Here is a 10,806-nt window from a genome sequence, read left to right on the forward strand (position 1 = left end):
TAAACGTAAGTATTTCTCTGAATTAACTGTGCAACCTCTGCCAAAAACCCAAGGTCTCCAACACCATCATTTCTTGGAAAAAAAATACAAGCGTGGTCTCTCTTGTGCTACCGCAGTACTTCTGAGTTTGGTCTCGGCCAAAATCTAGAAGTAAGGAGTAGCAGGGCAAGGGGTAAAAAAAAAAGACAGCACTGGAGAAGTTCTCCCTGCTTCATCCTCCTGACCTCATTCTAGCTTTCAGCAGGAGTCAGGCAAAGCAAAAGGAATTCTTGTTTCACATAACCACATTTGTTCTGCCTTTCCCAGGAGTCACAGCAAAACTCCCATTTGCCCAGAGGATACAAACCTGGAGGCTGGTAACATTTCTTGGTAAGTAATAAATTTGCCAGGATATAAATTTACTTGAGACATATTTCACATCACATTTGAAAAGCCGTTTGCACCAAAAGAATGGAAATAGGGTTAGGGTATCTTTCCAGCATTTTCGAAATTAAAAAGTTTAACTTCTTACTTCAAATTCATTTTTTCATTAAATTATAGAGAAATGTTTTAAGAGAAATCAGCCTAAAATAGCCCTCAGATTAACCCTTGATGAAAAGGAAAAAGGAGTGGAGAGAGAGCATGTTTTTTTCCCAGAAACAATGCCCAGCAAAACCAGAAAAGTCATACAAACAAAAACCCAAAGGTTTATGCTCTGTTCAGCCATCGGAACTATTTTCCCCTCCTTTTCAGTTCTGCTGCCAAAGCAAAACACCCAATACTTTTATTCTTCTGCTCAAAACTGCTCCTGAGATCTCAGTTTCATTGCTGACCTCCCTTCTACCACCTCACAGTCTTTCTCCCCGTCATTAGTATAGGTGTTCGCACTTTCACTCCCGTCCAAACAGGCCGAGGTGACCACCCTTCTCTCTGGAACAACTGTCAAGGCTTTGCCACTCCATACAGTAAACTTTTGTCTCCCACCACCAGTGCCTGGAGAGCATCTTGGCAGTTTGCAACCAAGATGAGGGCCCCTTTCTCAGCAGAGCCAGACGTTGTCCCCCAGGCCCTCTCCTCCCCTGCCAGCACAGGCGTTCTCGTTCGCACTGAAACGCCTTCCCATGGCAATTAGCAATTAGGAACGCTTCCCCTTCTTTCTAAGCCAACAATGTTATAACAACAAGCAACATCCACATTTCCCCTAAATGCAGCTGTGCCGTAGCTGCAGGGGGGCTGGGGCCAGAGGGAGGGAGGTTGGTTCACAGCGTAGGTCCAGGCTTGCAGAGCAAGGAATGGGAACTGCGCATGCTAAAGTAGAGGCAGCTGCTGCTTTCAGCGCTGCAAGACATCCTATCTGTATGCCAAACCTGCAAGACAGCTTTGTTATCTTTCACACAGAGGAGCCTTTCAGCAGGTCCCACAACCTTTCCTCTGATATCATTTGTCCCAGAGGTTGATCCATTTTGGTCTCTGAGCAATGAGGGCTTTCTTATAACTCTATTGTCTTGTCTCTCTTAACTTTTCCAGACCAGTTACCCAGCCCTGAGAGGAGCCCCCAGAAAGAGACCCTCTTTCCTTACGAGTCAATAACAAGTTCAGCAATTCGATCAAATTTGAAAGTGCAACCATAGATGAGTTGCAACGATTAGAGCAGGTTAGCCCAATTGCTTTTATGACATCTGACTTTACAGCTTTATAACCATCTCAGTACATCCAAAGGAGGAGAAAGGTAACAGGACAGTAGTCTCCAGTTTGAGGTGGGGGGGACAGGATGAGACATTTATAGGTGGAAAATGTCTTTTTTTTCTCAATTTCAAAGACTTTTCCAACAGTGAGTCTATCTCTGAGTGTCATGGGAAAGACAGTGCCTTGTCCCATACCAGTTTGTTGGCCATCTCCTTCCCTAGAGCACTAGAGAGAGAAATGTACCTTCTACAGGAGTAGAATACTTTCTGCAAAGGCAGTGTGTGAGCTGCGAGGGAAGGACTCTCCCATCCTGATCTTTCCCAAGCCTAGCCTTATTGGCCTCTGAATCACAGCCTTAGATATTGCAGAGTAGTTTAATTAAAAAAAAAAAAAAGTTATTCAATAGATATCTAAAATGAACAAAAGTAGCCTTTTCACTTACACTAATTAGCATACAAATTGCAGGGACTACAGAACCAGATAACATAGGCATAAACTATGCAAAGATATCATCTGAGCTCAGGAAGGAATTTTCCGTGCAAAAACCATGACTTCTCTCTCAAAGTGTGACGGCGGAATGGGCTGTTCAATCAGATGCACCACTAGTCTTTACTAACCCGTGCCAGTCTGACTTGCTTTTGGTGCCTCCAGTGCCTACCACCAAAACCAGAAAGGAGGAGACTGGAGGATCTGCTGAAAACCATCCCAGGTTCAAGAAAAACTCAAGTCCATTTCTTTAACCGTCTTCTTATTCAACCCCCCATTTGGTTCAGAGGAGACATTGTATTGACTCCTGCTTGATTTGGATAAACTCCAGTAACAGCACAGGGAACAGGATTTTGGTAGTCCTGGGACGAACTACAGCTGAATCACTCATCCATTGGTGAAAGCTCACAGCACCTTGGCAAAGAAAGGCCTTTGTGGAATGGTCTGCAGAGAAAGGATGTTTAAAGTGGAGGGAACATACAAGTCCCAAAGCATTATTTCAAGGTGTCTCTAGAGAACAGGAACAAAAGAGAAGTTATTGCTGTATTTGACATGTAATTTATTATTCCTCCTTTTCTTTTATAAAGTTAGATTTTGATTCACCAAGAGAAGTTAGTGACAGCCAATTATTCCCTTCCTCTTTCCCAGTTTCATTTTATTATTATGAGAAAGTTCAATTTTTAACCATGTAATGATCTTATTGCAGTGTTATTGGAAAAGAGAGCTACAAAAAAAAGAAACAAAAGGCAAAGGGAATAGACTCTTCCTGGTGATGGATTTCCCTAGCAGTGGGTTGACCACTGGGAAAACTGTTTCTGGGGAAGAGGCAGCAATGTCCTTCTAGGAGGTACCAGGCCTTGGCAAGGATACCAGCACCATCGAAGCCTTTCCTCCTCTGTAACAAGGGCTTGAGAGAGGTGGGAGTCACACACAAGGTGGGAAAAGGGAATTATGTAGAAGAAGGTTGCTGCTGGACTTCTGGCCGCTCCACAGCTTTGTGATGGTTTCAGAAGACCATCTGTCTCTCTAGATACCTAAGAGCCTTAAAGAGTTACTAAAGTTCAATTCAGCATCCAAACCTGGGAGAGCTGCTTTGAGATACAATACCTGCTGGGGAGCCAGATTCGCTGGTTTTGGCAGGAGCTAACTTGCTGGAGAAGAGAATAACGGAGTGCATGTAGGAGCACATGAGGCATAGAAGAAAAGGATGCAGGCATGTGTGTATCTCTTGTCATGCCTCCATACCTTATGCTGTGCTATGAACTTACCACCACCATTCTTGTAGCAGAGGTACGGGAACCTCCACACATTACCCAGACCGATGATCTCCCCGGCCACAGACAGCACGAACTCCATTTTGCTGCTCCACTGGCCTCTCTCCTCCATTCCCTCCTTTTTTATCTCTTCGGGAGATGTGATGGCCCCATTGCGCTCTCCTTCCTTAGCTGCAGCTCTTGTCATGGCTCTGTGGGGCAGAGGAAAAAGAGAGCATGGGACATAGGGAGCTACTGGGGGACACGCTGGTGGGAAGAGGCGGGAGAAGACCAGTCACTACAAGACAGCTGTTCCTACTATCATCATGAGGTTCCCCTCTTCCTCTGGAAAATGGCTTATTTATCACCAGCATAAAGCATTTTCCCCAAGTTATGTCTGTGGGACAGAAAGTTGGTGCTGAACGGACAGAGGAAAGGTCACTGTTCAGGTGAGACGGGTTCGTTTGCATCACCCCTTCACTGGACTCACCCCTGAATTCGCCCTTCGCCCACCACAGCCCCCTTCATCCTTCCCAGACCACTAGCCTTAGTGCACATTCATCTGCCCCTCCTCACCCCGACTAAACGCTCCGCATCTCCATTGTTGCTGGAAATTCAGCCAGGATTTTGGAAACAGAAGTTCAGAGGAAGAGAAAAGGAGCTGGAGCTGAAGCGAGGCATGGGAGCAGAAGGAGTTTCCCTCCTCTGTGTGCTTTATACAGCAACTATCTCCTCTGGAGTGGTTTCAGAGGGCAGGATAGAAATGTTATGGACTAATAGTCTGAACAAGAATGGATGATCTATCATCTTACTTCAAGGCATTGCCAGGAGCACTGTCTTGGTGGTTACACTACCATACTGCCACCTGAGGAAAACTCCCACACGCTTATTTGACCTAGGGTCCCTTCAATGGCAAACAGACATGAGCACCAAACCTCCACCTCCATGCCCAACCCTGCAAAGAATACAGAGCAAGGAAACAAAGCCCCTGGGATGAGCAAAAAGACCGCATGCTTGTGAGGTGTTTCAGGTCTGGGCAAGGGAGTACTGAGACTAGACAAGCTCAATTATTGTGGTGAAAATATTACTAGGAAAATCCCAGCCATGGAAACACAGAGTGAAGTCACAGTTGGAGAAGGCACATTAAATGACCCTGGGCCTGTAGCGTGGTACAAGGAAGACGTCCTCCAGTCTGTACTAAATCCTGAATTATGTTTAGCATCATAATTGTCCTTTGGCTAGTTGATTTAAATCTAGCCAAAATTCACACAGATCAGACTGAATCTTCTTGTTGACAACATTTTTGTATTTTTTTACAGTAATTTGATTGCATGAAGAGAGAAAGTTCCCTTTGACTTAGCTAAAAAATTTCTCCTCAAAAGCTTGCGCTAACGAGTTACCTGAGGTAGGGATGCACATGTGAGACCAGTAGAAAGCACAGACCTAACACGAGCAGAGTGGCTGAAGAACTACGACAGGGAAGTCCTAACTGTAGCTACATCTCACTGACTGCATTACTGAGCAGAAGTTGGCCTTTGAAGGGGTCATTGACATCAGCAAGGGATATGCATTCCCTTGCTGGGATTAGGAAACTACAATGGAAACAAGCCTCTCCAAAACAGCAGCATCTCTGCTAAAGGCTTCCATTCCCACCAGCTGCGAGTGCCAAGAAATCAGGGGTTTGTCCCTTCACATTAACTTACAGACTAAGTTTGCTAGTGGTTTGATAGGTTTTTTAATGGCACATCTATCATTCCTTTCGTGCCTCCTAGGGGGACATGTCCATCTCCAAGGAGCAGCAGGGACGGCAATCTGCATCATCCATGCTACTTAACTCTTCCTCTGCCCCTGGATCTGCTCTGGACAACATCGGCTTGCTCTCTCCCAGGCAAAGTCCAAGCACGGCTCTGGAGGTGGCACAGTCCAGGGACCTCTCCCAGTCAGCAGAATGTGCAAGACCTCACCATGCTTGATGCTCTCTACCTGGTAGGACCACCAAATCTATTCATCAACCTTTTGCACCAGGATGGCAAAGCATTCCCTCCATCCTGTGCCTAGTCTCTCTCCAGTCATCTCCCACTGGGCTAGCATCAGGGTATGAGCCATCTCATGGGGAGCAGGGACTACCAGGGAGTCTGAGATTACTGGGAAGAAGAGCAAGTGTGGTCCTAACATCAAACTGTCCCAGTATCCTAGAAACACCATGACACTTGTTTTGGTGTAGTTTTCAATGAGGAAAGGGAGAAGCAGGAGCAGGAACTGGTTGGCCATGCTTGTGCTTACTCCACACAAGACAGCATAATCACCACTGTGTCTCATTTGCTTCTGTAAGTTGCCCAGTGCAAATGAAATTATTTCCTAAATGCTAACCCTCTGGATATATCAGGCCCTGGGGCAAAGAAAGATGATTGCACATGAAAAGACAACTTTTACTGAATGTCCATAGCAAAGGAAACAGGTTTTGGCACACGTTTCCTCCCTCTGTCATTCAAGTAAAGAAAGCAAACCAGATCTCACAGTGTAATACACCAATTGCTCTCTAAATTCTCAGGGCCACAACGGTGTTTGTTCCCCCATCTGCCTTCGTGTTGAAGTGCCCATCCTACTCCCTTTGAAATCAGCAGTGGATTTCCAGGAACTCTGAATGCAGAGGACTGAATCCCATGCAAAGCATTAACCCTGCCCCCAGTAATAGGGGTTGCAGCAGGAACAGGGGAGCATACACCACAGAAGAAGGGCTGTCAGGGGCCAGTGAAGACCATCCTCCAGGCTATATACCTGCCTCTTCAAAAACATTGCAGAAAGATTCTGGTCCCCTATTAAATCTGAGAGTTTTAAGAGATATTTCCAATAAAGGCTTTTATATAGGTAGTACAGCAGCGGGTACAACCATTTTCAGTCTCAAAAGCAGATGCACCAGGGCACTACAGAAGCCATCACTTTTTTTTCCCCAGCCCTTGCCTTTTACAGTCCATATGCTGGAAAGCACCTATTTGCTGGTATGGCTCAAACTCACCAAGTACTACAACACGTGTGGACCTACACTTGAGCATGAAGCTGAATCAGTCCTCTAACAGGCTCATACAAACCTCTAATCGCACATTTAAAGAAGGTTTTGCAACCTGGAAGGCGAGGCATGCGCCCTGTGTGCTGCCTGGTACAGAGCCAGCACCTCTGCAGCTCACCAATGGCTCACCAGGATGGAGGTCCTCCCGGTCCCAAGTTTGCCCCCTTCACTTATCTCGCCTGCTGAGTTGGGTCAGGAGGTGGAAACATCAGGTCCTCCCGCCAGTCTTTTCTCAGCTTCTGATGGCCAGGCAAGGCCCCTTCCCCACCACCTGCTCACAGTGAGGGCTGCCAGCTGGCTAATCAGTTCATTCAGATGCTGCAGCACAGCCTCCTCATCTTTGAGAGGCGCAGAGCTCCACGCACTGTCAAATGAGAGAGAAAAAATAGCACGTACTTAATGAAACGTGTTTGATCTGTCACAGTCCTTGGCACGTTCCAATTTGCTGCAGTCCAGGGCACATTATCAAGTACAATGATGCTTAAGTCTGGGCTTATTGAGGATGTCATGAGAAGCTGACGGGAGAGGACTTAGCTAATTCTTTGCTTTTATTCTTTTAATGCAAGGTGGCTCCAAGAACCAGCCTATTTCCACTAGTACATGTGTCTTACCTGTTTTTGCGTTAGACTTATTTCACAGCAGGAGAAGACCACCACGAGGGAGTCACCTCCTCTCACCTAACCCCAGGAAGGGACTGCCCTCAGTGCCAGCCCACAGCCTCAACCCTGTCACCAGCCTCAACCTCAGGGACACCTGGACCACAGCGTTGACTCTGCACCTGTCCTCTGTCTTCCGAATAGGCCAACATGAAGAACAGAAGCTGGGACACTGCAATGGGGAACAGGGCTGGGACAAACACAGACCAGGGGAGATGTAGCACTTGTGGCTCGATTTTCCTGTTTTAAAAAGGGGCAAAACTTTTCAACTGGGAACAGGTGGTAGATTAAACCAGTGCCCAAAGTTTTGGCCCTTCGTGCCACAAGCTTCAGCTTCTCCCTTCCCAAAGCGACACACAGCATTACACATCCCCGCTACTTTCCTCTGCCTGCTGTTTCTATAAGAAAGCCTATTCGCACACCTCCTGGCTCTCTTCCTGAACATCTAATCCTACTGTGCCCCTGCCCTATATGTTCTCAGGCCAGATGGGGACTCAATTAACTTCTTGTTTCCAGCTAGGAACAATTTGGCACTCCCACAGCAGCCACAGCCACCCACTGCGTTACATCCTCCCCCACAGGCAGACATTTTCTTCTCCCGTTGGATGCCCCTCTCCTTAATACACAAGTTGGGATAAAAGACTTTGCCCCTTGCTGCCTGCCAGAACTTTTTCTGCTGTTCCTTCACCAAAGTTTGGAGAAAAATCCTCTGACTCTTTCGTTCCCAGCCTCTTTTTTTTCTCTGCCATAAAATTTTTACCACTGTTAAGAGGCCACCTGACACAGCCCACAGTCCACCCCTCTCCTGGACCCACTCAGCCACCACCACCACCACCTTCCCTCCTCAGCTCCCCCTGATCTCACCAGTCTCTTCTAGAGGTGCCCTGTTGTATTTTCAACCCTCAGCACTTTGAAGAGGTGCCTTTTTCCAGGCCTGGAGTGCCCTTTGCAGACCTGATCCCCAGCCTGTCCTCCTCCCACAGAGGAGGGGGCTTCCTCTGTGCTCAGTGCACCAGGCAGGTCTGTATGAAATGGTACTGGACTTGGTACTGGCCTTGGTGCATGCGGGCAGCCACGTATGTCCCCATGAAATATATCGCTGAGAAAATAACAATACACCTAGATTCCTCCAGGCACTGGAAAGAGAGCAGGCAGCACATAGGCAACCATAAACAGAGACCACACTAACAAGTTCCCTTCTTCGACATTTGAATGATGTAGCCCAGTCTCCCCTTGGTCACAAATTTGGGGCTGTGTTTGTCCCACACCTGTCACCATGGGATCCTTCAAGTATGTCCACAAAAGGCAGGGAAAGCCAAGGACACCTCTAAAGTGCTGTGGACGCTCGCAACTTGGTCCAATGTGCTGAAGGGCACAATGCAGAGATGCAGGGGAACAGCGTTCATTTGCTTTATTTGGGAACAAGCTGCAAATAAAGGGGGGAGGCAGGAACCAGAAAAAGAGGAGAATGAAAGTGTCCTTCGAAAGCAAAACGTGGTGGTATCCTCAGCCTCTCCCAGGGCAAAAAGGGCTTATTCAAGGCTGCTCAGGTGAGACAAGGAACAAGAAAGAGATGAGAGAGAAGCTGCCTGGGGTTTTGGCACCAGAGGAAAAAGCTGTTAGAGATTCTCCTAAAGCTTTTCTTCCCGCACACTTACTGCCTGTTCTGACTGCCATCACACAGGAGCTCCTGCTGCTGGGAAGTTAACATCCTCCATTTGACCTCTTCTGCTGCTTCATCTTAAGGCAAATGAGAGGAGGACAGTCTCGAGAGCGAACAGCGAAACAGAGTGAACAGCGAACAGAGATGTCATTAAAAAGCAGCCGCTAACACTTCCTAGAGGAAACGTGGTTTCAAAGCACCTTTGGACACTGAGTAGGTGCTGACTGAGCTGCAGAAGGCAGAATCGCAGGTGATGCTGCAGACAGCTGTGCAGCATCTATATTTCTTGTTTCCATTTTGAAACAAGCAGCAACCAAGCACGTAAACTGCAATTTAAGGTGGGGAGGGAGGAATCAGAAAGCAAGCAGGCTGGGCTGTGTTACAAAAGGAGGGGCAGGAGGACACAGAAAATTCTCTGGTTGCACAACACGAGGCAGCAGTTAGTCGGCAGCCGAAACGCTGCCTTGCATTTCGATGGCAGGAGGCGGGGGCGGCTGTGGGAGCAGAGACAGAAAATCAGGGCTCAGTGAGGAACAGCAGTGCCAAGGTACAGCTTAAGGAACAAACCCGCTTAGATTAGTGCGTGGGGGCTGCTACTGGAATAGGTCGGATCTGTAAGATGGACATGAAAATATTAGCAGTAGAAGTAAGTGCTTTCCAGCCAATCTAAGAGCAGCTACGTGAGCAGGGACGGCTGCTTCAACCACGGCTGCTTCCAAACCCGAATGCTGCTGGAGAACGGCTCACTCCAGCTGCAAAAAGGAGCAAGGCAAGGAAAGATGTAGCAAGAGAAAAAACTGATCAACTCCAGGACAGCAGGTGAAATTAAAATGCCTTTCATTTCAAGCTGTTGAAAGATAGTTGGCTTCTTTACACCGTCTAATTAACTTCCAGGTTGTGTGGGCTGCAGGGCATTCTCAAAGCATCTGTTCAGCAAGGTTCATGGTGCACAAGAGACTGTCGTCACAAGGATCAGATCCTGCTCACATTTTCTCCAACGTGAAATAAGAGCAACACGTCTGCAGTCAGTGAGTTTGCTACTTACTGACATCAACAAGAGTGAGATAAGAAGAAACTGTGAGTTTACTAATGACATGTACATCTGTGATACAAGCTGCAAGGATCATAGAGCATCGTCCTTCCGAGCACACACCCCCAGCTCAGAAGGGGACCAAATGGCTCCTGCCCTGTCCCCTGCTGCCACCACAGGAGAGCCTCCCAAGTACCTGATGGTGGCTGGACTTTCCTGAGGCAAATCCCTTGCTAAAAGCAGGGTAGGCTGTTGTTGTCAATGCCGATTCAGTCTCTGTCAGTGTCCATGGCTCACCATCCCTGCTCTGGCCTACAGAGACATGGAGGTGGTTTCTTACCTCAGCCTAGAAAAAAAAAAATCAAGACTAACTGATGAAGTCCATAAACAGGGTGTAGAAATGATCAGGAATCAGTCTTTGCATCAAACCAGATACTCTCAAGACCTCCACTCAGCCTATAGTCTGGTTGTATCCACTGCCACGTAGCAGGAGGCCCAGAAGCACGCAACCACGTCAGGATCCATCTTTCTTACAGACCACCACCATGACAGGTCCGCAGACGCAGAGGCACCAACAGCCGCCTGCCTGGTGGCCGGAGGCATCAGGCCACAGTCCTGCAGCTGTGTCAGGCTTGCTTGGAGGTCCTTGTGCACGGCCGGCGCGTGGGGACAGCACGGCTCCTGTCGCTGGCTGGAGGAGCGGAGCAGGTGAACGGCACGGAGGGCAAACCCCACGCTGCTCCAGCACCCGCTCCGCAAACAGGCACGGCGGGGGCACGGTAGGGCAGCGACCTGCGGTGCAGCCTGGAGGTGCCCCACAAGCTGCCTCACGGGGACACGACAGAGTCCATCGGAGGGGACACGGTGGCTACAGGGCTGCCACCTCACCAGGGTGGCAAATTCATGGAGCGAGGCGTGTCCCCCGGCAGTCCTGGGCAGGCCCAGTGAAGAGAAGGAGGCTGCCAGCCCCTGGCACCGCGGCGTGG

General features: G+C 48.2%; 1 protein-coding gene across 1 annotated transcript in view; it reads right to left on the reverse strand.

Annotated features, from left to right (window-relative positions):
* Window positions 1–3,612, reverse strand: part of LOC104377487 (sodium- and chloride-dependent betaine transporter) — a 29,715-nt gene extending 26,103 nt beyond the window's left edge. Inside the window, exon 1 of the mRNA XM_009984284.2 lies at window positions 3,420–3,612. Coding sequence (XP_009982586.2) covers window positions 3,420–3,612 — 193 coding nt within the window. The remainder of the gene's footprint in view (window positions 1–3,419) is intronic.
* Window positions 3,613–10,806: the final 7,194 nt, after the last annotated feature.

This window comes from Tauraco erythrolophus, chromosome 4 (assembly GCF_009769465.1).
Source record: "Tauraco erythrolophus isolate bTauEry1 chromosome 4, bTauEry1.pri, whole genome shotgun sequence".
Lineage (NCBI taxonomy): Eukaryota > Metazoa > Chordata > Aves > Musophagiformes > Musophagidae > Tauraco > Tauraco erythrolophus.